This window comes from Ranitomeya imitator, chromosome 6 (assembly GCF_032444005.1).
Source record: "Ranitomeya imitator isolate aRanImi1 chromosome 6, aRanImi1.pri, whole genome shotgun sequence".
Classification (NCBI taxonomy): Eukaryota; Metazoa; Chordata; class Amphibia; order Anura; family Dendrobatidae; genus Ranitomeya; species Ranitomeya imitator.
Window position 1 is genome coordinate 249,208,213 of NC_091287.1, and position 27,388 is coordinate 249,235,600.

Consider the following 27,388-nt stretch of genomic DNA (forward strand, 5'->3'; position numbering starts at 1 on the left):
TTTAATAAGAACATTCTTGGGAAAGATGGATGATTAATGGTGCGAAGCCTGGGAGGAGAGCCACACACCCCTTTGCATATTATAAAAAAATGAACAATAAAAATAAAAAATACCCCTCACACCTTAAGGCTATATTCACACATTCCTTTTTTTCCTGCAGCCAAAACCTTTGCAGTAAAAAAGTTGCAGTCAAAAAGCAGGTTTTGCTTACTTTTTTTCTGCTTTTTTTCAGGATCCCAATGTTCAGCTTTGCTTCCACTAGGCATGAACAATGCAAGTTGTTTGGCCACCAATTTAAGACATATGTGGCACCATACAAATTTTTTTGAAAAAATGGAAATTTGATCAAATTATTTAGTTGAAAAGGATTTTTATGTCTGAAAAAAGTGACTATTCTGAACAAAAAAGTTCATGAAAAAAACACAATATTGCAAATGTAAAAACAGCAGGGGGAGTTGAATTGGTTGGGATTAGTTTACCTAACACATTGGTAGAGCATTTTGTTGGTCAAGCATTGTTTACTTTTGTCACATTGGTCTGCCCTTGGGTTGGTCAGGTATTGTTCAATTTCCCACACTGGTAAAGCATTGTTCACTTTTACACATAACACAAACTGTACCAATGCTAACTGCGGTTCTCAGGTGAGGAGACCAAGACATTTTGATTTAATCTTGAGGAAATCACAAAAATTAATGGCAAATGATGGCAACGGTTTTTGCTGCTTTTTTGCATTTGCCCATTACAATGCAAAAACGCTGACAGAATTGACATACTGCAGTTTTAAAAATAGTTTTCCAATTCAATCAGGAAAATAAAACAATGTGTGTGCTTAAGATTTCTGAAATCTCATAGCTTTTGCTGCTACTGTAAAAAGCAGCTATAATTTGCATAAAAAAGCAACACTATCGCAACGTATGAACATAGCCTTAACAGTACCCATTGTTTAAATTTCTATTTCATAAATCAAACATTGACAATGAAAATAAAAACTAATAAGAGATATCTACTTCACTCCATCAGGAATGATCATTAAATCTCAAAATTCTCCACTTACAATGAATAATTTTTTTAAATTTATTTTTGTTTTTAAAATAAAGTTGCCGGTAATCTGCCCCCTCCCACCCCCTGTGCGTCCCCCCCCGCTGGCATTAAAATACTTACCCAGCTCCCTCGGCGCTTACATCCTCTCAGCGTCGCTGCTTGTCCTGTATGAGCGGTCATGTGGTGCCGCTTATTACAGTAATGAATATGCGGCTCCACCCCCATGGGGTATCAGAAAATGGCGCAATTTTTTTTAGCAAAGTTTGGAATTTTTTTTCACCACTTACATAAAAATAACCTAGACATGTTTTGTGTCTATGAACTCTTAATTTGGTGTCTATGAACTTGTAGTAACCTGGAGAATCATAATGGCAGGTCAGATTTAGCATTTAGTGAACCTAGCAAAAAAGCCAAACAAAAAACAAGTGTGGGATTGCACTGTTTTTGTAATTTCCCCGAACTTGGATTTTTTTTCCCCGTTTTCTAGTACATGACATGCTAAAATCAATTATGTCAAAAGTACAGCTCGTCCCGCAAAAAATACGCCCTCACATGGCCATATTGACGGAAAAAGAAAAAGTTATGGCTCTAGGAAGGAGGGGAGTGAAAAACGAAAATAAAAAAACAAAAATACCCCAGGTCATGAAGGGGTTAACCTGGTCATGACCGATAACACATATTTACGTCATTGACCATGTTCCTGCCTTTGATGCAGGCTCTGGCACTGAGCCCGCATCTTTCCCTTCATTTGATAGCTGTGAATTTCCTGTGAACTCTGGCTCGTGGCCAGCATTCACAGATCGTTATTTTACACAGGGTTGAAGCCTTCTATGTATAGCACAGGCAATTGGACAATCGCTGCTTCAAGTATCCTTAGGGGACTATTAACCCCTTAGCGACCGCCGATACGCCTTTTAACGGCGGCCGCTAAGGGTACTTAAAGCACAGCGCCGTTAATTAACGGCGCTGTGGAAAAAGTGAATAGCGCCCCCCAGAGTCGGATTTTCTCCGGGGTCTCGGCTGCCGGGGGTAGCCGAGACCCCAGAGAACATGATTCGGGGGTTTGTACCGACCCCGCATTTGCGATCGCCGGTAATTAACCGTTTACCGGCGATCGCAAAAAAAAAACAAAAAAAAACAAAACGCGATCTCTTTTTAATTTCTCTGTCCTCCGATGTGATCGCACATCAGAGGACAGAGAAAAGGGGTCCCAGATAGCCCCCCGATACTCACCTATCTCCCCCGGTGCTCCTTGTGGCTCCCGGTGGGCGCCGCCATCTTCAAAATGGCGGGCGCATGCGCAGTGCGCCCGCCGGCCGGCACCGGGAGAATCTTTGGGGTCTCGGCTACCGGGGGTAGCCGAGACCCCAAAGAACATGATCGGGGTCGGTTTTACCGACCCCTGTTTTGCGATCGCCGGTAATTGTTTACCGGCGACCGCAAAAAAAAAAATAAAAAAAAATCAAAGTGTAATTCTCTGTCCTCTGATGTGATCGCACATCAGAGGACAGAGAAATAGGGGGATTCGGGGACCCTATCATACTCACCTGTGTCCCTGGGTCCTCCTGCTGCTCCTCCTGGCCGCCGGCAAAAGAAAATGGCGGGAGCATGCGCAGTGCGCCCGCCATCTGTCTCCATCTGCCGGCCGGCAGGAGAACAGCAGTTGGGGCTAAAATTAGGGTTAGGGTTAGGGCTACGGTTAGGGCTAGGGCTAGGGTTAGGGCTAGGGTTAGGGTTATGGCTAGGGTTAGGTTTAGGGCTAGGGTTAGGGCTAAGGTTAGGGATGGGGCTAAATTTAGGGTTAGGGTTGGGGCTAAATTTATGGTTCTTTCACACTTACGTCGGTACGGGGCCGTCGCAATGAGTCGGCCCGACATACCGACGCACGTTGTGAAAATTGTGCACAACGTGGGCAGCGGATGTAGTTTTTCAATGCATCCGCTGCCCAATCTATGTCCTGGGGAGGAGGGGGCGGAGTTACGGCCTTGCATGTGCGGTCAGAAATGGCGGACGCGACGTACAAAAAAACGTTACATTGAATGTTTTTTGTGCCGACGGTCCGCCAAAACACAACTGATCCAGTGCACGACGGACGCGACGTGTGGCCATCTGTCATGATCCGTGGGCAATACAAGTCTATGGGCAAAAAACGCATCCTGCGGGCACATTTGGAGGATCCGTTTTTTGTCCAAAACGACGGATCGCGACGGATGCCAAACGACGCAAGTGTGAAAGTAGCCTTAGGGTTAGGGTTGGGGCTAAAGTTAGGATTAGAGTTGGGATTAGGGTTAGGGTTTGGATTAGGGTTGGTATTAGGGTTAGGGTTGGTATTAGGGTTACGCTTGGGATTAGGGTTAGGTTTGGGATTAGGGTTAAGGTTAGGGTTGTGATTAGGGGTGTATTGGGATTAGGGTTAGGTTTGAGGTTAGGGTTGAGATTAGGATTAGGGGTGTGTTGGATTTAGGGTTTTGATTAGGGTTATGGTTAGGGTTGACATTAGGGTTGTTTTGGGGTAAGGGTTGTGATTATCGTTAGGGTTAGTGATTAGGATTATGGATCAGGTTGGGATTAGGGTTAGGGGTGTGTTGGGGTTAGGGTTGGAGCTAGAATTGGGGGGTTTCCACTGTTTAGTTACATCAGGGGGTCTCCAAACACGACAGCCAATTTTGCGCTGAAAAAGTCAAATGGTGCTCCCTTTCTTCTGAGCTCTGCCGTGCGCCCAAACAGTGGGTTACCCCCACATATGGGGCATCAGCGTACTCGGGATAAATTGGACAACAACTTTTGGGGTCCAATTTCTCCTGTTACCCTTGTGAAAATAAAAACTTGGGGGCTACAAAATCTTTTTTGTGGAAAAAAAAATATTTTTTTATTTTCACGACTCTGCATTCTAAACTTCTGTGAAGCACTTGGGCATTCAAAGTTCTCACCACACATCTAGATAAGTTCCTTGGGGGGTCTAGTTTCCAAAATGGGGTCACATGTGGGGGGGGGGTTACTACTGTTTAGGTACATCAGGGGCTCTGCAAACGCAACATAACGCCCACAGACCATTCTATCTAAGTCTGCATTCCAAAACGGCGCTCCTTCCCTTCCGAGCTCTGCCGTGCGCCCAAACAGTGGTTTACCCTCACATATAGGGCATCAGCATACTCTGGATAAATTGGACAACAACTTTTGGGGTTCAATTTCTCTTGTTACCCTTGTGAAAATAAAAGCTTGGGGGCTACAAAATCTTTTTTGTGGAAAAAAAAATATTTTTTTATTTTCACGACTCTGCATTCTAATCTTCTGTGAAGCACTTGGGCATTCAAAGTTCTCACCACACATCTAGATAAGTTCCATGGGGGGTCTAGTTTCCAAAATGGGGTCACTCGTGGGGGGTTTCCACTGTTTAGGCACATCAGGGGCTCTCCAAACGCGACATGGCGTCCGATCTCAATTCCAGACAATTCTACATTGAAAAAGTAAAACGGTACTCCTTCTCTTCCAAGCTCTGCGGTGCGCCCAAACAGTGGTTTACCCCCACATATTGGGTATCGACGTACTCAGGAGAAATCGCACAACAACTTTTGTGGTCTAATTTCTCCTGTTACCCTTGCAAAAATAAGAATTTGTGGGCGAAAAGATCATTTTTGTGTAAACAAATGTGATTTTTTATTTTCACGGCTCTACGTTATAAACTTCTGTGAAGCTCTTGGGGGTTCAAAGTTCTCACCACACATCTAGATAAGTTCCTTAAGGGGTCTAGTTTACAAAATGGTGTCACTTGTGGGGGGTTTCCACTGTTTAGGCACATCAGGGGCTCTCTAAACGTGACATGGCGTCCGATCTCAATTCCAGCCAATTCTGCTTTGAAAAAGTCAAACGGCGCTCCTTCACTTCCAAGTTCTGCGGTGCGCCCAAACAGTGGTTTACCCCCACATATGGGGTATTGGCGTATTCAGGAGAAATTGCATAACAAAATTTATGGTTACATTTCTGTTTTTATACTTGTGAAAATAAAAAAAATGGTTCTGAATTAAAATGTTTGCAAAAAAAAGTTAAATGTTCATTTTTTCCTTCCACATTGTTTCAGTTCCTGTGAAGCACGTAAAGGGTTAATAAACTTCTTGAATGTGGTTTTGAGAACCTTGAGGGGTGTAGTTTTTAGAATGGTGTGACACTTCGTTATTTTCTATCATATAGACCCCTCAAAATGACTTCAAATGTGATGTGGTCCCTAAAAAAAAAAGGTGTTGTAAAAATGAGAAATTGCTGGTCAACTTTTAACCCTTATAACTCCCTAACAAAAAAAAATTTTGTTTCCAAAATTGTGCTGATGTAAAGTAGACAGGTGGGAAATGTTATTTATTAACTATTTTTTGTGACATATCTCTCTGATTTAAGGGCATACAAATACAAAGTTTGAAAATTGCAAAATTTTAAAATTTTTTGCCATATTTCCGTTTTTTTCATAAATAATTGCAAGTAATATCGAAGAAATGTTACCACTAACATGAAGTACAATATGTCACGAAAAAACAATCTCAGACTCGGTGGGATCCGTTGAAGCGTTCCAGAGTTATAACCTCATAAAGTGACAGTGGTCAGAATTGCAAAAATTGGCCTGGTCATTAAGTACCAAATTGGCTCTGTCACTAAGGGGTTAAAGTAAAAATTAGAAAAAAAATATAAAAAAAAAACAAAACACAAGTTAATATCACAGCCCCTCCTTTCGCCCTATGTTGCCGCATTAAGAAATCTAACAAAATCTAAAGTAAATTAATCTGATTGTAGACAGCTTAACAAGAAAACAAATCAAGATGCCAGAATTAAGTTTCTTGGGGCACCGCAACATTGCAATAAAATGAAATCAGAGGCGATTAAAAACATCATATTTACCCCAAAATGGTATTGGTAAAACTGTCAGCTTGGGGTGCAAAATATAAGACCTTACCCAGCCCAAGATCACAAAAAATGAGGACATTACGAGTCTTGGGAAAATGGTGACAAACGCAAAAACTTTTTTTTCAAACAAATTTCTAAAAAAAATTTCACTGCATAAATAAAAAAAAAACCCATACATGTTGGGTATCAGCGTAATCATATTGACCTAGGGAATCATAATTTCACAGCAATTTAATTATTTTCCAGTTTTCTAGTGCACTATATGGTAGAATGAATGGTGTCATTCAAAAGTACAACAGGTCCCACACAAAACAAGCTGTCATAGTGCCATATTGACAGGAAAATCAAAAATTTATAGCTATTGGAAGAAGGGAAGGAAAAAACAAAATGTGGAAAATCGCCTTGGGGTGAAGGGGTCAATATGTGGGTGCCCAAATATGCCGGCCAATAAAGAAACATAGACATACAATGCGTGTCAGCGCACTGCGAGTAATGCGTACATTAATTCCACTATTGCTATACAAGTATTGCTACATAAAAGCAAGTCAATGACAAACTTTCTTATTTTAATGCAAACTAAAGCAATTTAATAACTTTACTGACATAAATTTCCAAAGAATGGAGTCTATTGAAATGACAGTTTTAGTAGCCCCGTGTCAGTGGTGTGATGGGCCGACCACCACTCTAGTCACACATGATTCTTCAAAACCCTAGTTTTGTGGATCGTTGGAGGTCCCATTGGTTAGACCCCTAATGACCATGAAGTTATTCTCTGATATATATTTAGCAAATAGCTTCCAAGTTTTGAGATACCCATTTAACACACAAAACACTACCGTCAAGCAAGCGCTGCAGAATAGTCTTGGTCACCTTTTCATATTTTTATCTGATTTTTTCTTTCTATTTCCAGTCCCCATCTTAGCTTGCGGAGCAGATGATAGCCGGGTTCATTTGTATGTAAAGCAGGACGGGCAGGTAATTATTCCTTCCACAGTTGTTATTGGTTTTTGTGTAGAAATTAGCATTATTTTTCACCTTCTTTGATGTACAACCTAGCTCCATTAGTTCTCCCCAGAGGATCGCCACACAAAACCTTCGTCATTTAAATTCTGCGCTTCCAAGCTTTGGCTAATTAGGACATGTTAATCTGTGACTTTTCCTATTAAGTTTAGGTATATATTTTTTTCTCTCTGAGTAATGCTAAAGCTTATCTGCCACAATGGGAAATAAATGTCAGAAATGTGATTAATATAAACTAGCACTTTAGCGCCTCAGAAGTCCTGATTATATTTTGACCAACTAGACAAAACCCCATGCATCCGTATTGCATAATATTACTGTACAACTCATTAATTCTGAAAGGGAGCCTGTCATCAGGTTTCCTCAATATAAACTGCTCTTCTACTGGGTTAGCCCTTAAACAGGTATTTAAATGTGTCATTCTGAAAAAAAGAGAATGGACAGCACCTCCAAAAATCATACGTCGATCTAAAGCCGCCAGGCAAAAATTCATATAACTGAACATGAGGTTCTTAGTTTAACATTCTGATCAGACTGTATGAAGCCCACTGCCACGTCACGGCAAACCTCAAAGTGGGTCCCTGTCTCCCTAACAGAACGGAGGCGTTCGGCGACCATCGCCATCGCGGCAATGCACCAACAGGGCAGATGGCCGGTGCCCCACAGCACCCATGCTGCAAGACTGAGTCCACATGACTCTAGACCACACCGCCCCATTTAAATGTGTCAGGCTGGCATACGGTATAAAAATGACTTTATACATGCCATCATGCTTGCCTCATGCTCTATAGCCCCTCTCCCTGAGATTGATCCAGGTGATGTGTGTCCTCCATTTACAGCTTTAAACCTCCACTATTGCAGTTCACCTAGTTCAGTATCAAATGCACATGCTCTGATGGACAGCAATAGTGTGAGATTTACAGTTATATATGGATAACGTAAGGGACGTCAGGCACATCAATCACAGGCAAGGGGTGTCAAGGCTTCTTTGTGCCCACTAGTGATGAGGAAGGTGCTCCGATAAGGTCTTATCCCAGCATGCTTGGGAGCTAACTGAGTGTCTTCGACGTACTTGAATAATATGTTCGAAACCCCGCGGCTGCATGTCTCGCAGCTTTTAGGCAATCCCTGCATATGTTTTGGCTGCCTAACAGCCGTGAGACATGTAGTCGCGGGGTCTCGAACATATTATTCGAGATTGCCGGAGAAACTCTGTTAGCATCCGAGCACGTTTGCTCATCACTAGTGCCCACCAATTGGACTGCACGCCAATGATTTACATGCTCTAGTCATTTTTTTGGTATGTCAGGCAGCGATGGTGATATGTGGACCCGTTTAGAGGTATAACAAAATGATGGAAGCCATTTTATGCCAGGAAACCGGAGTATCTACTGTGACTGCATTGTCACAAGAAAAAATTAATTTCATGTAATTTAGATGACTGAATAGGACTTTATGCAACTGGCAAATTTATTATTTGATGAGACTTTTGTGCAGATACCAAGGCCCCGATTTCTCTAGACTCACTTTTGAACACCTGTCTTGATGAACGATGCTCTCGAATAGGATGTGCCAAACTCACTTAGAGGCTTGTATCTCTTGTTGAATTTGACGCATCTTCAGCTACTGTGCACCAGCGCATGACATTTAGTCCAATCATCTATGAGTTGCATAAGTTTTGCCATAATTCAAACAGTTGTATGCCAGATTTCTGACAAAACCAGGTTTGATGAATCGAAGACCAAGTTCCTGAGTGTGTGCTGTTCAGAAACCTGAGACGAGTTTGATATGGTTTTCCAAGACTTACAATCTGTGTGATAGGCACATTTTGGGGTTGCTTGCTAAATATTTTCTATAATATGCTACCTTACACAGAAACTTAGAGGGACTTACCATCTCAGAATCCTGGAAATAAAGCAGTGCACAGAGAGTGCCAGTCAAACAACTTGTAGTCTCAGCCGTTGGACCTCTCCAATCAGAAAATAATGGCACATCCTGGAGTTATCAATTCACTTTCTGGCATGGGAAAATTCATTTAAAACTTATCTTCATAAAGCTCTATTACAAGAATATTTTCAGCCATGAAGAAAAATGTGCGGCAAACAAAATGGTTAGAAATCTAATTGGGCTTATTATGTCTTTAGTTTCAGAAGACACAAGTTCTCCCCGGACATGAGGATTGGGTGAGAGGTGTGGAATTCGCTATTAATGGTACGTACTTCTGCTGTCTATGTTAGAACGTCACTCTAGTCGTGCCTAATTTCTAGTATAGTATGTATCAGGAATCAAGCCTGACAAAATCGCAACACCCAAACCTCCTATTTCCAGGTCACCACTTGACAGCACCATTGAGGACGTCCTTCTTATCCACAGTGGGACAGGAAACCACGATTTTAATAGGACCCTCCCCCTTCCACCCTTCAGTGTTTTTCCTTTCCCACTGCGGATAGGAAGGGTGAGGATCAGGGGGGCTCGGCCTCTTCCTTCTCACCTCAAGAACTCTGCTAGCTGACACCCGACTAGAGGGTCCCTCAGCAGTACCAGTGTAGCACTGCTCCTGGTGAATGGGGTCGCTTCCTCCTGATGGGGGCTCTCGACCCTTGGCGTTGCCCCAGATGTACCTGAACCCAGGGCTGCCTCTGTGAAATCCGCCGCTTCATCATGCTGGTCTCGGGGGAGAACGAAGGTGCCACAGGACATCTCATCATGGACGCAGGTCCCAGTCCCGGCACGTGTGGTTGCTGCAATCCAGGTCGCTGCTGCCGCGAACGTCACTTCTAGGTCGCGACTGTCGTGCGCATCACTTTCAGGTCGAGGCCGGCAGCATGGGGGCAGCGTCTCCTCCTCTGAACCAAGTCTTATGGCGCAGAGGCAGGATACTTCTGTGGCAGGTCGGAGGGGCAGCGAATGACCGCCAGAGGATCACTGCATATAATAAGGAAAAAACGGCGTGGGGAGGCCAGCGATCGTGGTGCAGTCCTGTCCTACTCAAAGAATCAGGATGGAGGAGACCACTAATCTTGACATGATGCAGGAGAGCCAGGGGCATGTAAGTACAATCCCACGAAACAATTACCTTTATGTATTGTAGGGGATCTCCACTGCAATGGAAAAGAATGAGAAGTCAGAAAAATATATTTGCGCTGTAAAGCTTAAAGATTCCTGGCAGAAAACCCTCTGTGAGACATGAACCAGCCGGATTGTGGGGGAGGAGCAGGCTTCACTCATGTCCAACATGAGGGCTATTGTCAGAGAGGAAGTTTAGGCTTCGATATCTGGTCTGGTATTCCTTCAGCCCACGCAGTCGAACCCCCAGGGATCCAGGAAGAGACCAAGAGAATCAGATCTCTCTTCTGAGGAGATCTTTTCCGAGTCAGAGCTGGAAGAGGAGGAAATGAGCAGAGATCTTCCAGAGAAAGGGAAAAGATACTTGTTCTCATCAAAGTCTTCACAGTGAACTCGCATATACGGTCTATTTTTTTAGAGAATGGGAGGAGGCAGAGAAAAGACTAACGATTCCCAGAGACTTTAGACTTCGCCTGCTGTTCGACCTATCTTCATAAGATGACGTCCTCTTCTTGTCTTCACGCTGTGGCTCCGGCGCAGGCGTACTTTGTCTGCCCTGTTGAGGGCAGAGCAAAGTACTGCAGTGCGCAAGCGCTGGGCCTCTCTGACCTTTCCCAGCACTTGCGCACTGCAGTACTTTGCTCTGCCCTCAACAGGGCAGACAAAGTATGCCTGCGCCGGAGCCGCAGCGTGAATACAAGAAGAGGACGTCATCGTAAGAAGATGGGAGGCCACGGACCGCGACACCAATCGGACCGGACCACAGCGGGACCGCCCCTGGGTGATTATAATCTAACCTCTTTTTCTCATCTTTCAGGGGGTGACAGGTTCCCTTTAAGAGAAAAACAATCGTGCATCCAGGATCTGATTCATTCTGCCCACGGTTTAGGCAGAATAAATCAACTGACAGGTTCCTTTTAAGGATAAAATAAATTTGAACACATGGAACATATTTATCGACCAGAGCTTTGCTAAAAGGGATGTGACGCACTGGGACGTTTTAATGACCTAATAAAATGTCAACTTTTTGGTTCAAAATTGTGCCACAAAGTAAATTAAAGGGAATCTGTCACCTCAATTTTGCCCTATGGGCTGCAGCCACCGCCATCAGGGGCTTATCTACAGCATTCTGTAATGCTGTAGATAAGCCCCCGATGTAACTTGAAAGATAAGAAAAACACGTTAGATTATTCTCACCCAAGGGCGTTCCCGGTTCGGTCCGCTCTGATGGGTGTCGCAGGTCTGGGTCCGGCGCCTCCCATATTCATACGATGATGTCCTCTTCTTTGCTTCTGTCGCGGTTCCTGCTCAAGCGTAATTCTCTGCCCTGTGGAGGGCAGAGCAAAGTACTGCAGTGCGCAGGCGCTGGGCCTCTCTGACCTTTCCTGGCGTCTGCGCACTGCAGTACTTTGCTCTGCCCTCAATAGGGCAGAGAATTATGCTTGCGCAGGAGCCGCGACAGAAGCAAAGAAGACGTCATCGAATGAAGATGGGAGGCGCCGGACCTGGACCGCGACGCTCATCGGACCCGAACATAACCTGGATCGCCCCTGGGTGAGTATAGTACATCCGGGGCTTATCTACAGCATTACAGAATGCGGTGGCTGCAGCTTATAGGGCAAAATTGAGGTGACAGATTGCTTTAACTAATAGATGATGGAAACTTTGACTGGACATTCTAAAGATGTGCCAGATATATCAACCATGAACCACAGTGATAAGTCTGGTGCATTTTAAGACTGTCTGCATTAATTAATATGCCTTAGTATTTTTGCAAGCGCTGCACATTCGCACATTCCTCTTTCTGTTCCCAGAGTCCGTCCTGATCCTGTGCTTGGATTTATTTTTGATAATTACTTAGCAGTTATCAGAAATATCTTATAGTAATGTCGTTGGTGACATCATGCTGGCGACTTGCGAATATGTTCTGATTGTTCCTTACCTGAGCTGTAAATCCTTCTTTTCATCTGAAGTGTGTCTTATGAGGGCTGTACTCTGCTCTCCTTCAGACAATCCCGACTATACAAACTGATGACGCCTTTCATTCTGACATTTTTCTTATGCCGAGAATGGCTTGTTGACTCATCACTTTGTGCTTTGCATACATTTTCTTAGTTGTCTGTCCTGGTTTTTAGCCATTTACTTATTCGTTTCTCAGCAACGTGCCAACAAATTTCTGCAAGATTTGCTCTAAACAGCAAAAACTTATCTAGAAAAAAAGTAAAAGGCTAATGCATTGAGTTAACATAACATCATCCCTGACAGAGTGCCAAATCCACACGGACCTGATTGCGGGTTGCTAATATTGACTTACTGAGATGTACGTTCCTAAGGTGCTAGCCTAGGACAATTGCTATTCAGAACTGGGAAACTTGTCCATACATCATTTGGCTACATTTTTTGTTGATGGCCCAATTAAAATAAAGGAAAATAATTGATAGAAAGTTCAAAAGTGTGCAATAAAGGAGATTAACCTGTACATTTTATAATGGTGTTCTGGTGTACTACACTAACACAACTTTCCAATTCCCTTCCTTGCTTTTAAGAAGAATGCTTTCCATTAAGTTTTTATGTTGGATTCCTGCTATAATTGTTACTGTCTGGGATCCATCAATACGGTACAGTGTATAATGGCTCCATTATTTCTGCATCAATGAATCTACATGCTTTTTCCTCTCATGTGTTGCTTGTATATAATCTGTCTCAGGAGCGGACACTGAAAGAAAAGGGCCTCTTTGCACAATTCCACCTGCTTTGGAGTTGGTAGTGGGCCCCCTTCCCTCTTGGCCTCCTGTATAAGTTGCACCAACGGTATGCCCACATCTTATCTGTCTGTCCGACTATCTGATGTGTTTTGACACTGAACCATCTGTACAATCTAGAGATGTGGTTTTTTTTTTAAGCTGAAAACAGGAGTGAATTCAAAAGAGAGGCAACAGAAGTCTTTCCTTTTGGATCTAGTTCTAGCTTCGGCTCCAAAAACTTTGTTATTTAAGTATAGCACAATGGTTGACATACTGAGTGCATGTGGTTATGCAGAAAGGATAAACATGCTCTTTAATATCTTCATTAAAGAAGTTTCTCCTACGCCTCATTGGGGGACACAGGACCATGGGTGTTATGCTGCTTGCCACTAGGAGGACACTAAGTAAACACACAAAGAATTAACTCCTCCTCTGCAGTATACACCCCTTGACTGGCCAGTAACGACCCAGTTCTTGCTTAGTGTCTTCAGGAGGCACTTGGGTCTGTTTTCAGACTCCACCGTTTTTTTATTTTATTTTTATTTTCTGTTAATTTTTATCTTTTAATTAACGGAGTGAAGGGTGCGACGGATTCCTTTCTAGGGTCCGCTCTACCCCTGAACCATCAACAGGCGAGCACGGCGAGTATACCTCCCCGTACCTCTCCTGTGACGACTGGGGCACGCCTAATCTACGCTAGGGCGACGGTTCCTATACGGTCCCGATCTCCCCCCTGTAAGATGGCGAGCACATAGAGTATACCTCTTATGTGCATCTCCCAGGCTCCTCTGCAATTACCTCGGCATCATGTAGTCCCCACTGTAGCCTTAAGTCCACTGCGGCAGGCACATCTGAAGACGCACAGACGCTCTCCATCCCCCGGCATAGGGAGGATCGATTGAGCTGGAGGCGGCATCCCTCCTTGGTGAGTAGTACCCTTTCTCACGCTGCCTGCGTGGGAAAGTGCGGTCCGGGTCCCTGGGGAGAGGTGCCGCTGGCTAGATGCCAGCGGCGATCATTTGGCGCTACGTCGCGGCCGCCGGTGCGTTTTGCCGGCAGGCTCCATAAATTTAGTCCCCGGCTTCTTCAGCCGGACTAGGACGCAGTTGAAATTCCCGCCCACGACCGGAGCCCCGCCCACTACTCAGGTGCTTCTCGCTCTGAACGAGAAGAGGCCTGCAAAACACGGGCGCCATCTTGAGACTCCACTTCTGCGGGGAAATCAGCCGAAAACGCTACTTTCCCTCTCTTCTTCCCCGAGGACACCAGCACAGGACCATGGGTAAGCTGCTCCACTCCATAGGGAAAAGCTTAACCACTTCTCTGCTATCGCAGTTTATTGGAGGAATAGACATACACTATGTCTCCATCTAAGGAGGCTAAAAGGGGCAATAAAAAGCACACTGTTTTTTACTTCATGTGCCACTTACAATTCTGCTTTGCCACGTGCCCACAATACTCCTTTGTGCCAGAACTGTGACCCGGCCTGTGCGCAGCCGCCTTCTGCCACCACGTCCAATGTTTCCACCGACCCTGCCGAGCCTAACCCTTCCTTGTCACGTTCTATGGATTCTTTGGCCAAGGCATTGGACTCTTTCCAGGGATCCTCCCTAAGCCAGAACTCCCTTCCGTTGACAACAACGGAATCTGGCGCCCGTACGGGGCCGTCCCACCACAGGGGGCTTACTGTACTACTGGAATCTCTGGGTTCCAGGAAAAGAACCCATCCCTCGTCCCCCGTACACGCTCGAACTTCAGCATCTGCGAGCTCATCTTCTCGGATATTAACTGGGAAACAGAAACCTGTGAAACCCATAAAGGCAACAGGTTTCTGCTAATAACCAAGAAAAATTATCTTTCACAATTGGTGCAGAATCCAACCAGAGGAGTAGCACTTTTAGACCTAATACTATCTAATAGACCTGACAGAATAACAAATCTGCAGGTGGTCGGGCATCTAGGAAATAGCGACCACAATATTGTACAGTTTCACCTGTCTTTCATTAGGGGGACTTGTCAGGGAGTCACAAAAACACTGAACTTTAGGAAGGCAAAGTTTGACCAGCTTAGAGATGCCCTTAATCTGGTAGACTGGGACAATATCCTCAGAAATAAGAATACAGATTATAAATGGAAAATGTTTAAGAACATCCTAAATAGGCACTGTAAGCGGTTTATACTTTGTGGGAATAAAAGGAGTAGAAATAGGAAAAACCCAATGTGGCTAAACAAAGAAGTAAGACAGGCAATTAACAGTAAAAAGAAAGCATTTGCACTACTAAAGCAGGATGGCACCATTGAAGCTCTAAAAAACTATAGGGAGAAAAATACTTTATCTAAAAAACTAATTAAAGCTGCCAAAAAGGAAACAGAGAAGCACATTGCTAAGGAGAGTAAAACTAATCCCAAACTGTTCTTCAACTATATCAATAGTAAAAGAATAAAAACTGAAAATGTAGGCCCCTTAAAAAATAGTGAGGAAAGAATGGTTGTAGATGACGAGGAAAAAGCTAACATATTAAACACTTTCTTCTCCACGGTATTCACGGTGGAAAATGAAATGCTAGGTGATATCCCAAGAAACAATGAAAACCCTATATTAAGGGTCACTAATCTAACCCAAGAAGAGGTGCGAAACTGGCTAAATAAGATTAAAATAGATAAATCTCCGGGCCCGGATGGCATACACCCACAAGTACTAAGAGAACTAAGTAATGTAATAGATAAACCATTATTTCTTATTTTTAGGGACTCTATAGCGACGGGGTCTGTTCCGCAGGACTGGCGCATAGCAAATGTGGTGCCAATATTCAAAAAGGGCTCTTAAAGTGAACCTGGAAATTATAGGCCAGTAAGTCTAACCTCTATTGTTGGTAAAATATTTGAAGGGTTTCTGAGGGATGTTATTCTGGATTATCTCAATGAGAATAACTGTTTATCTCCATATCAGCGTGGGTTTATGAGAAATCGCTCCTGTCAAACCAATCTAATCAGTTTTTATGAAGAGGTAAGCTATAGGTTGGACCATGGTGAGTCATTGGACGTGGTATATCTCGATTTTTCCAAAGCGTTTGATACCGTGCCGCACAAGAGGTTGGTACACAAAATGAGAATGCTTGGTCTGGGGGAAAATGTGTGTAAATGGGTTAGTAACTGGCTTAGTGATAGATAGCAGAGGGTGGTTACAAATGGTATAGTCTCTAACTGGGTCGCTGTGACCAGTGGGGTACCGCAGGGGTCGGTATTGGGACCTGTTCTCTTCAACATATTCATTAATCATCTGGTAGAAGGTTTACACAGTAAAATATCGATATTTGCAGATGATACAAAACTATGTAAAGCAGTTAATACAAGAGAAGATAGTATTCTGCTACAGATGGATCTGGATAAGTTGGAAACTTGGGCTGAAAGGTAGCAGACGAGGTTTAACAATGATAAATGTAAGGTTGTACACATGGGAAGAAGGAATCAATATCACCATTACACACTGAACGGGAAACCACTGGGTAAATCTGACAGGGAGAAGGACTTGGGGATCCTAGTTAATGATAAACTTGCCTGGAGCAGCCAGTGCCAGGCAGCAGCTGCCAAGGCAAACAGGATCATGGGGTGCATTAAAAGAGGTCTGGATTATACTGCCTCTGTACAAATCCCTAGTTAGACCGCACATGGAGTACTGTGTCCAGTTTTGGGCACTGGTGCTCAGGAAGGATATAATGGAACTAGAGAGAGTACAAAGGAGGGCAACAAAATTAATAAAGGGGATGGGAGAACTACAATACCCAGATAGATTAGCGAAATTAGGATTATTTAGTCTAGAAAAAAGACGACTGAGGGGCGATCTAATAACCATGTATAAGTATATAAGGGGACAATACAAATATCTCGCTGAGGATCTGTTTATACCAAGGAAGGTGACGGGCACAAGGGGGCATTCTTTGCGTCTGGAGGAGAGAAGGTTTTTCCACCAACATAGAAGAGGATTCTTTACTGTTAGGGCGGTGAGAATCTGGAATTGCTTGCCTGAGGAGGTGGTGATGGCGAAATCAGTCGAGGGGTTCAAGAGAGGCCTGGATGTCTTCCTGGAGCAGAACAATATTGTATCATACAATTATTAGGTTCTGTAGAAGGACGTAGATCTGGGGATTTATTATGATGGAATATAGGCTGAACTGGATGGACAAATGTCTTTTTTCGGCCTTACTAACTATGTTACTATGTTACTATGTTACTATGTTCTCGCTCCCCCTCCCCCGAGAGTCGCAGCGTATATGACTCGAAATATGAGTCGAAGGAATCTTTAACTCAAGACTCCGATCGGTCAGGAGACTCTTGACTCCCTTATTGAGGCAGTCAACAAAACCCTAATGGTGGACGAGGAATCTGTATCCACTCAGGAACACGTCGTGTCTTTTAAAAAGGCTAAACGCGTCCAAAAGATATTTGCTAATCACCCTGAGTTTCAGGACATTGTGCAAAAACACGGGGAACACCCGGATAAGCGATTTACGGCTCAAAAGGCCAAGGAAGCTAAATATCCTTTCTCCAAGGCCCTGATGAAGGAGTTGCTTCTCTCTCCTGTGGATCCTGCCGTATCACGACTCGCATCCAAAACAGTCCTATCTCTGTCCGACGGTTCATCAGTCAAAAACCCTTCTGACCATCAAATTGACTACCTGGCTCGCTCAGTCTTTGAGGCCTCAGGAGCAGCACTCCTTCCATCTTTTGCTGCTACCTGGGTGGCTAAGGCAATGGTCGCCTGGGCAGAGGTGTTAACCTCTACCATCCACGACAGTAATCTTCCCCCAGAGGCGGCCAGACTCGCTAACCAGATAGCTCAGGCCGGAGACTTCATATTTAATTCTTCCATAGATGCGGCTAATTGCACAGTGCAAACGGCTGCAAACGCAATCTCCATCAGGAGGGCCTTGTGGCTCTGCGATTGGCGAGCAGATTTTGCTTCTAAAAAGTTGCTGACTTCTTTACCTTACCAGGCTGGCCGTTTATTTGGGGAGAAACTAGACCAAATCATTTCTGACGCTACCGGAGGGAAGAGTACATTTCTTCCTCAGCAAAAACCTACCCGGCCCTTTCGGAATCGACAACAGTTTCGATTCCGGTCCTTTCGTAACAACTCCAGTTGGTCATCCACTTCCCCTGGTTCGGGACGGCGGGAAAACAGAAATCCCAAGGTCTCATACAGACCTAACCGTTCCTGGAAACCCAGACCGAGAACTTCTGGCCCTAAGGCATCCACATCCCTTAAACCTTCTACACAATGACTCGTCGACGTGTCTGGCGGACACCGACAAAGTAGGCGGACATCTTCTTTCTTTCCCTCATAATTGGCTCTCTGTCGTTCACGAAGAGTGGGTCAGAGAGCTCGTGTCCTCCGGATACAAAATTGAGTTTTCTACTATTCCCCCCCATGCTTCTTCCAGTCCTCTCCCCCCAAATCAAGAGCGTCACATCTTCTTCAGGCCATACAGGCGCTTCGAAGGGACGGTGTCATCGTTCCTGTGCCTCGAGACCAAAGGTTCAAGGGGTTTTACTTGAACCTATTCGTGGTCCCAAAGAAGGACGGGACTCTATGGTCCTTACTGGACCTCAAGCTGCTGAACAAGTTCGTACGGGTTCGACTCCATTCCATTGTCGCATGCCTGGAAAAAGGAGAGTTCCTTGCATCCATAGACATCAAGGATGCTTATCTACACATCCCGATTTTTTTTTTTCCCTCTCAGCAGTTCCTGCGCTTCGCAGTCCAGGACGAACACTTCCGGTTTGTGTCCTTGCCCTTCGGACTCGCCAATGCCCCCAGAGTCTTCACGAAGGTCATGGCAGCTGTCATGGCCATTCTCCACGCTTGGGGAGTGGTAGTTCTTCCATATCTGGACGACCTATTAATCAAGGATCTGTCCCATTCTGCCTGCGAGGAGTCTGTAAGTATCACCGTGGATTCTCTTTCTCGCCTGGGTTGGAAAATCAACTTCGAGAAATCATCTCCACTGCCGGCTCAGCAAATCTGCTTCCTGGGCATGATTTTGGACTCTTCCCGTGGGTTAGTCATTCTCCCTCCAGAGCAGGTCTTGTTCTTACAACAGGGAGCGTGCAAGCTCTGCCGCCCAGTCCCTCACTCCATTCACTTCACGATGCACATCCTCGGGAAAATGGTTGCGGCGATGGAAGCCGTTCCGTTTGCGCAGTTCCATCTCCGTCCCCTCCAACAGGCGCTGCTGTTAGCCTGGGACAGGAGTCCATTCTCCCTCGACCGTCGTTTTCGCCTGTCCCCACAGGCAGACCCTCAGGTGGTGGATGCTACAGTCCTCCCTGAACCAAGGGAAGTCCTTTCTCGCAGTGTGCTGGTTAGTGGTGACCACCGATGCCAGCCTTTTGGGCTGGGGCGCAGTTTTCAATCACCACACGGCACAGGGTCGTTGGTCCACACGAGAGTCGCGTCTTCCAATCAATATCTTGGAGATTCCAGTGATCACACTTGCCTTACGCAATTTTCACCACCTTCTCGCAGGCCATCCCATCAGAATCCAATCCGACAACGCCATGGCCGTGGCGTATATCAACCGACAAGGGGGAACCCGCAACAGGGCAGCCATGCACGGTCACCCACATTCTACGCTGGGCCGAGACCAATCATTCGCTCATCTCGGTGATCCACATATCGAGTGTGGAGAATTGGGAAGCGGACTTCCTCAGTCTCCAAGGTCTTGCCTCGGGCGAGTGGTCCCTCCATCCAGAAGTCTTCCAGCAGATTTGTCTTCGCTGGGGGACGCCGGATGTGGATCTTATGGCCTCAAGGCTAAACAACCAGGTTCCCCAGTTCATTGCTCGATCCCGCGACCCTTGCGCCATCGGAGCAGATGCTCTGGTTCTGTCGTGGCATCAGTTCCAGCTGCCGTACATATTTCCTCCTTTTCCTCTGCTCCCGAGGGTCATCAAGAAGATCAGGGCAGAGGGGAGACCGATGATCCTTGTCGCGCCGGACTGGCCGTGCCGAGCATGGTACGCGGAACTCGTCCAAATGGTCGCCGACGTTCCCTGGCGGCTTCCAGATCGCATGGATCTTCTCTCACAGGGCCAGATTTGCCACCAGGACTCCGGGGCTGTGTCCTTGACGGCGTGGCTATTGAATCCTGGATTTTAGCCCATGCCGGATTCTCTCCCGGGTTTCTTTTACCATGATTCGTGCTAGGAAACCCGTATCTATGCGCATTTATCATCGCACCTGGCGCACCTTCTTTTCATGGTGCAATGCGCATGGACGTTCTCCTCTGGTGTTTTCCATTCCGTCCATTCTGGAGTTCCTCCAATCATCAGGTTTAGAGTCAGGCCATGCCCTAGGCTCGCTCAAGGGACAAGTGTCCGCATTGTCAGTTCTATTCCAACGAAAGATCGCTTCCAGACTGCTGGTTAAGACGTTCATCCAAGGAGTCTCCCGGGTGGTCCCTCCCTATAGAATGCCATTGGCTTCATGGGATCTTAACTTGGTTCTCTTAACTGAGTTCTTCAGGAGGCCACTTTCGAACCATTTCAAGACATCTCTCTCACCCTCCTTTCAAGGAAGGTGGTTTTTCTAGTGGCGATTACGTCGATCAGGCAAGTCTCTGAGTTGGCGGCTCTCTTGCCGACCCCCTTTTCTGATTTTTCACCCAGACAAGGCCGTTTTGAGGACTTCTCCCTCTTTCCTACCTAAAGTCGTCTCCTCTTTTCACCTAATTGAGGACATTGTCTTGCTGTCATTTTGTCTGGCACCAACCCATCGTATCGAGACAGCTCTCCATACTCTTGACGTAGTTAGGGCTCTTTGGCGGTACATCTCTCGGACGGCCCCCTTCCGTAAGTTGGACGCCCTCTTCCGGAGAGACATAGGAAAGGTCTAGCCGCCTCAAAGGCCACTCTTGCCAGGTGGAGTCACTCAACTATCCAGTAATCCTACCACGTCAGGAACACCCCTGTCCCAGGAGGGATTAAGGCGCATTCGACTCGGTCGGTGCCTCTTGGGCCATTCGGCACCAGGCGTCAGCACAACAGCTTTGCAAAGCTGCGACTTGGTCCAGTCTGCATACTTTAACGAAGCATTATCACGTTCATACCCAGGCTTCGGCAGACGCTGCACTTGGCAGGCGCATTCTGCAGACAGCGGTACCTCAGTAAGCCAGTGGTACATGGGGTTTAGCAGTGCAGTTGCTCCCCACCAAGGACTGCTTTAGGATATCCCATGGTCCTGTGTCCTCCAATGAGGCATAGGGGAAAAGAAGATTTTTGTGTACTCACCGTAAAATCTTTTTGTCCGAGCCAATCATTGGGGGACACAGCACCCACCCTGTTAGCCTATTGGCTGGTTGTTGTTGTTGGTCGTTCCTCAGTTTGGACATAGTTTACTTGTCTTGGTTTTCTTATACTCCTACTGCTTTACTACCGAACTGGGTCATTACTGGTCAGTCAAGGGGTGTATACTGCAGAGGAGGAGTTAATTTTATGTTTTTACTTAGTGTCCTCCTAGTGGCAAGCAGCATAACACCCATGGTCCTGTGTCCCCCAATGATTGGCTCAGAGAAAAAGATTTTACGGTGAGTACACAAACATTTCCTTTTTCTACTTTCAGGAAAGTGTACCCCAAACTAAAAAATAACTAAAATAAGAAACTGAGCAGGTATTCACCCTTCCTGGGTCCAGCTTCGTCTCTCATCTGCCTCTCTTATCTGTAGAGCTCTCTGGTTGTGCCAAGGTAGGCTGCAAAAGCCGCTGTGCCCATTGATTGGTTACAGTGGTGATACCCTCCATAGACGTGATGTCTCAGCAGCAGCCCAAACACTGAGACCTGAGCAGTAGTAGGAGGCCGGTGCTGGACTCGTGGAGGGTGAGGACCTGCTCTGTTACCTCAGGTATTTCACAGCATTTGGCATTTACTTTTCTAAAACTGGAAATCCTCTTTAAAACCGTTGTCTTACAATCCCAATTTATCACTTAAACACAATTTTCTAATTGCTGGGTCTCCCACTAATCAAGAGAATGATGGTCCCTCTGTTTAAATGAAACAGTGTTAACACATGCAGACTTCCTCTCAGTTTAAAGTCTATGGAACTGACTGAGATAGTGGAGCATCAGTCCGATAGAAATAAAGGGGAGCGCAGTGTGCATACTTAACCCCCACTCTATTTAATCAGGGAACACGGATCACCATTTCTTGTCGTCTCTGAGGCTTCCGACACTGGGACTCCTAACAATCAGCAGCCTATTACCTATTCTATGAATACGGCACAAATCCTGTGGACATAGGTTGATTGTGTGACAACCCCTTAAATTATAAGGTCACGTGAATATATGTCCTATTCATAAACGTGCTAGAATGAAAGCATACATCTGTTTGTAGAAAAGAGTTAGTATATCGGGATAGTATCGCCCATCTCTCAGTCCACATGAGTCTTCACATATTCATCCATGCCTCAGTGACTTGTGTAACCGATAGAGCTTTGGTCTGGAAATAACTCTGTTGTAATGTCTATGAAGGCCCTGGTTACCCCAAGACTTCCGCCCTGATAAGGGCAGTCCACAGCTGTCCATCTGCAGAGGATGCCCTAAGTGTGCTCTATGTGGTCCCGAAGCATTTTCTCCATTTGGGTTCATCAGGGAAATTGGCAATGCATGTGTGTATCTGTATAAAAACTCAAGGGCTGTGGTACCAGGATTCCAGTTGTGTACTGTGCATTCTTCAAAGTGGGATCCGTTTTATACACATCTCCCCACACACACCCCAGTGGTTTAATGGCTAACTGTTTTTGATAGAATAGGGGTGTCCTGTAGACCATTCTTGGATAACTGACCACTGTCAGCACAAACCTGTTATACACATATACCATTATTAATTACTCTAACTGTCGTGCTTGCATCCATCACTGTGGATATTGTTTTCTCTTGTACTTGACAGGTGACTTTTATTATGTGTGATTATTTGATTTGCAATTGCACATATGTTTGCTTTAATACTTATTAAAGTCTACATTTTAAACTAAATGGTGGCCTGATTCTAACGCATCGGGTATTCTAGAATATGTATGTATGTATGTATGTATGTATATAGCAGCCACATAGTATATAGCACAGGCCACGTAGTATATAGGAACCATGTAGTATATAGCAGACAAATACTACGTGGCCTGTGCTATATGCTATGTGGCTGCTATATACATACATACATATTGTAGAATACCCGATGCGTTAATACAGGCCACGCACTATATCACAGTGGCCACGCATTATATAACACAGCCCAAGCAGTATATAACACAGCCCACGCAGTATATAACACTGGCCATGTAATATATAGCACAGCCCACGCAGTACATAACACAGCCCACGCAGTATCTAACACTGGCCACGTAGTATATAGCAGCCACGCGGTATATAACACAGCCCACGTAGTATATAGCAGTGTGGGCACCATATCCCTGTTAAAAAAAAAATAAAATAAAAAATAGTTGTATACTCACCCGCCGGGATCCAGCGAAGCTGTGGCGATGCGCGCGCGGCTGCCACCATCTTCTGTTTCCAGGATGCATTGCAAAATTACCCAGATGACTTAGCGGTCTCACGAGACCGCTAAGTCTTCTGGGTAATTTCGCAATGCATCTCTGGAAACGGCAGCTGCGTGCGCCTCGGCGGACTACTGATGGTGAGAATAGCAGGTTTTTTGTTTTTTTATTATTTTTAACATGACATCTTTTTACTATTGATGCTGCATAGGCAGCATCAATAGTAAAAAGTTGGGGACACACAGGGTTAATAGCAGCGTTAACGGAGTGCGTTACCCGCGGCATAACACGGTCCGTGAACCCTGGCATTAACTCTGTGTAAGCGCTGACTGGAGGGGAGTATGTGGGCGCTGGGCACTGACTCCAGGGGAGTAGGGAGGGACTAATTCTCGGTCGGACTGTGCCCATCGCTTATTGGTCGCGGCAGCCAGGACAGGCAGCTGGCGAGACCAATCAGTGACGCGGGATTTCCGTGACTGAAGTTGCCGACAGACAGACATACAGAAGGACAGACAGAAAGACGAAAGTACCCCTTAGACAATTATATAGTAGACTAGATGGTGGCTCGATTCTAACGCATCGGGTATTCTAGAATATGTATGTATGTATGTATGTATGTATGTATGTTGCGCTGTGAGTGGTGTTTAAATCCCGCACAAATATCGCTGATTGGTCGCGGCCGGCTGACCGCGACCAATCAGCGAAGCGTGGATCAAATCCTGTGCCATTTCGCGGGAGGACCCTGTCGAGGGTTGGGGGCGCAGGATGTCAGGGATTCTGGGCGCAGGATGTCGGAGGTTCGGGGTGCAGGATGTTGGAGGTTTGCACATGCTTGGCGTAGCCGCAGCTCTGCTCCCTGTTCCCGGCGCCCCTGCTTGTCACTCGGGCGCCTCTGCTCCCTCTCCCTGGGGACCCTGCTCCTTCTCCCCGGCTCTCCGCACACGCAGGACTCCAGGTGCCCGCACACAACAGGTAGTCACAGGCCGGTGTCCTCGCAGCCCCCTCTACCCTCCACTCTTTGCCCTCTCCTGGTCCCTGGCTTCCTCCCCGCCTCCCTCGCTCACCCGGAATGGTACACGCACTGTCCAGAAGCCTCCACGTTCCCTCCTGGTCGGTACACTCTCCCGCTCCTCTCTCCTGTAAACCGGCCGTGATGGTGGAGACCACACAACTTCCCAGAAATCCTGCATTGCTGATTGGTCAGAGCCCAGCCGGCCGCGACCAATCAGCGACGCAGGATTTCCGGGATAGAAAGACGGAAGTGCTCCTTAGACAATTATATATATAGATCACTCACAATTTGCTGATATACAGTACAGAGCAAAAGGTTAGACACATCTTCTTATTTAATGATTTTTCTGTATTTTCATGACTATGAAAATTGTACATTCACACTGAAGGCATCAAAACTATGAATTAACACATGTGGAATTATATACTTTACAAAAAAGTGTGAAAAGACTGAAAATGTCTTATATTCTAGGTTCTTCAAAGTAGCCACCTTATGCTTTGATGACTGCTTTGCACACTCTTGGCATTCTCTTGATGAGCTTCAAGAGGTAGTCACCGGAAATGGTCTTCCAACAATCTTGAAGGAGTTCCCAGAGATGCTTAGCACTTGTTGGCCTTCACTCTGCGGTCCAGCTCACCCCAAACCATCTCGATTGGGTTCAGGTCTGGTGACTGTGGAGGCCAGGTCATCTGGCGTAGCACCCCACCACTCTCCTTCTTGGTCAAATAGCCCTTACACAGCCTGGTGGTGTGTTTGGGGTCATTGTCCTGTTGAAAAATAAATGATGGCCCAACTAAACGCAAACCGGATGGAATAGCATGCCGCTGCAAGATGCTGTGGTAGCCATGCTGGTTCAGTATGCCTTCAGTTTTGAATAAATCCCCAACAGTGTCACCTGCAAAGCACCCCCACACCATCACACCTCCCCCTCCACGCTTCAAAGTGGGAGCTAGGCAAGTAGAGTCCATCCGTTCATCTTCTCTGCGTCGCACAAAAACACGGTGGTTGAAACCAAAGATCTCAAATTTGGACTCATCAGACCAAAGCACAGATTTCCACTGGTCTAATGTACAGGTCCTTCTCAAAAAATTAGCATATAGTGTTAAATTTCATTATTTACCATAATGTAATGATTACAATTAAACTTTCATATATTATAGATTCATTATCCACCAACTGAAATTTGTCAGGTCTTTTATTGTTTTAATACTGATGATTTTGGCATACAACTCCTGATAACCCAAAAAACCTGTCTCAAGAAATTAGCATATTTCACCCATCCAATCAAATAAAAGTGTTTTTTAATAACAATCCAATAAACCATCAAATAATAGTGTTCAGTTATGCACTCAATACTTGGTCGGGAATCCTTTGGCAGAAATGACTGCTTCAATGCGGCGTGGCATGGAGGCAATCAGCCTGTGACACTGCTGAGATGTTATGGAGGCCCAGGATGCTTCAATAGCGGCCTTAAGCTCATCCAGAGTGTTGGGTCTTGCGTCTCTCAACTTTCTCTTCACAATATCCACAGATTCTCTATGGGGTTCAGGTCAGGAGAGTTGGCAGGCCAATTGAGCACAGTAATACCATGGTCAGTAAACCATTTACCAGTGGTTTTGGCACTGTGAGCAGGTGCCAGGTCGTGCTGAAAAATGAAATCTTCATCTCCATAAAGCATTTCAGCCGATGGAAGCATGAAGTGCTCCAAAATCTCCTGATAGCTAGCTGCATTGACCCTGCCCTTGATGAAACACAGTGGATCAACACCAGCAGCTGACAGTGGGTACTTGACACTGGACTTCAGGCATTTTGGCATTTCCTTCTCCCCAGTCTTCCTCCAGACTCTGGCACCTTGATTTCCGAATGACATGCAAAATTTGCTTTCATCAGAAAAAAGTACTTGGGACCACTTAGCAACAGTCCAGTGCTGCTTCTCTGTAGCCCAGGTCAGGCGCCTCTGCCGCGGTTTATGGTTCAAAAGTGGCTTTACCTGGGGAATGCGGCACCTGTAGCCTATTTCCTGCACACGCCTGTGCACGGTGGCTCTGGATGTTTCCACACCAGACTCAGTCCACTGCTTCCTCAGGTTCCCCAAGGTCTGGAATCGGTCCTTCTCCACAATCTTCCTCAGGGTCCGGTCTCCTCTTCTCGTTGTACAGCGTTTTCTGCCACATTGTTTCCTTCCAACAGACTTACCATTGAGGTGCCTTGATACAGCACTCTGGGAACAGCCTATTTGTTGAGAAATTTCTTTCTGGGTCTTACCCTCTTGCTTGAGGGTGTCAATGATGGCCTTCTTGACATCTGTCAGGTCGCTAGTCTTACCCATGATGGGGGTTTTGAGTAATGAACCAGGCAGGGAGTTTATAAAAGCCTCAGGTATCTTTTGCATGTGTTTAGAGTTAATTAGTTGATTCAGAAGATTAGGGTAATAGGTCGTTTAGAGAACCTTTTCTTGATATGCTAATTTATTGAGACAGGTTTTTTGGGTTATCAGGAGTTGTATGCCAAAATCATCAGTATTAACCCCTTAATCCCATATGACGTACTATCCCGTCCAGGTGACCTGGGACTTAATTCCCATGGACGGGATAGTACGTCATATGCGATCGGCCGCGCTCACGGGGGGAGCGCGGCCGATCGCGGCCGGGTGTCAGCTGCCTATCGCAGCTGACATCCGGCACTATGTGCCAGGAGCGGTCACGGACCGCTCCCGGCACATTAACCCCCGGCACACCGCGATCAAAGATGATCGCGGTGTGCCGGCGGTGCAGGGAAGCATCGCGCAGGGAGGGGGCTCCCTGCGGGCTTCCCTGAGACGATCGGTACACGGTGATGTGCTCACCGTGTACCGAGCGTCTTCTCCCTGCAGTCCCCGGATCCAAAATGGCCGCCGGGCTGCATCCGGGTCCTGCAGGGAGCACTTCCGGGTCAGGATCAGGCTGCAGCTGCAGCTCTAATCCTGCCCGGCTGTATGTCAGATCACCGATCTAACAGAGTGCTGTGCACACTGTCAGATCGGTGATCTGTGATGTCCCCCCCTGGGACAAAGTGAAAAAGTAAAAAAA

The 27,388-nt window shown here is 45.8% G+C and overlaps 1 protein-coding gene across 1 annotated transcript in view; it reads left to right on the plus strand.

Annotated features, from left to right (window-relative positions):
• The window catches only part of ELP2 (elongator acetyltransferase complex subunit 2), a 196,298-nt gene that overhangs the window by 54,561 nt on the left and 114,349 nt on the right, over window positions 1-27,388 (plus strand). The window contains exons 6-7 of the mRNA XM_069730578.1: window positions 6,842-6,906; window positions 9,096-9,162. Of these exons, the coding sequence (XP_069586679.1) occupies window positions 6,842-6,906; window positions 9,096-9,162 (132 nt within the window). The remainder of the gene's footprint in view (window positions 1-6,841; window positions 6,907-9,095; window positions 9,163-27,388) is intronic.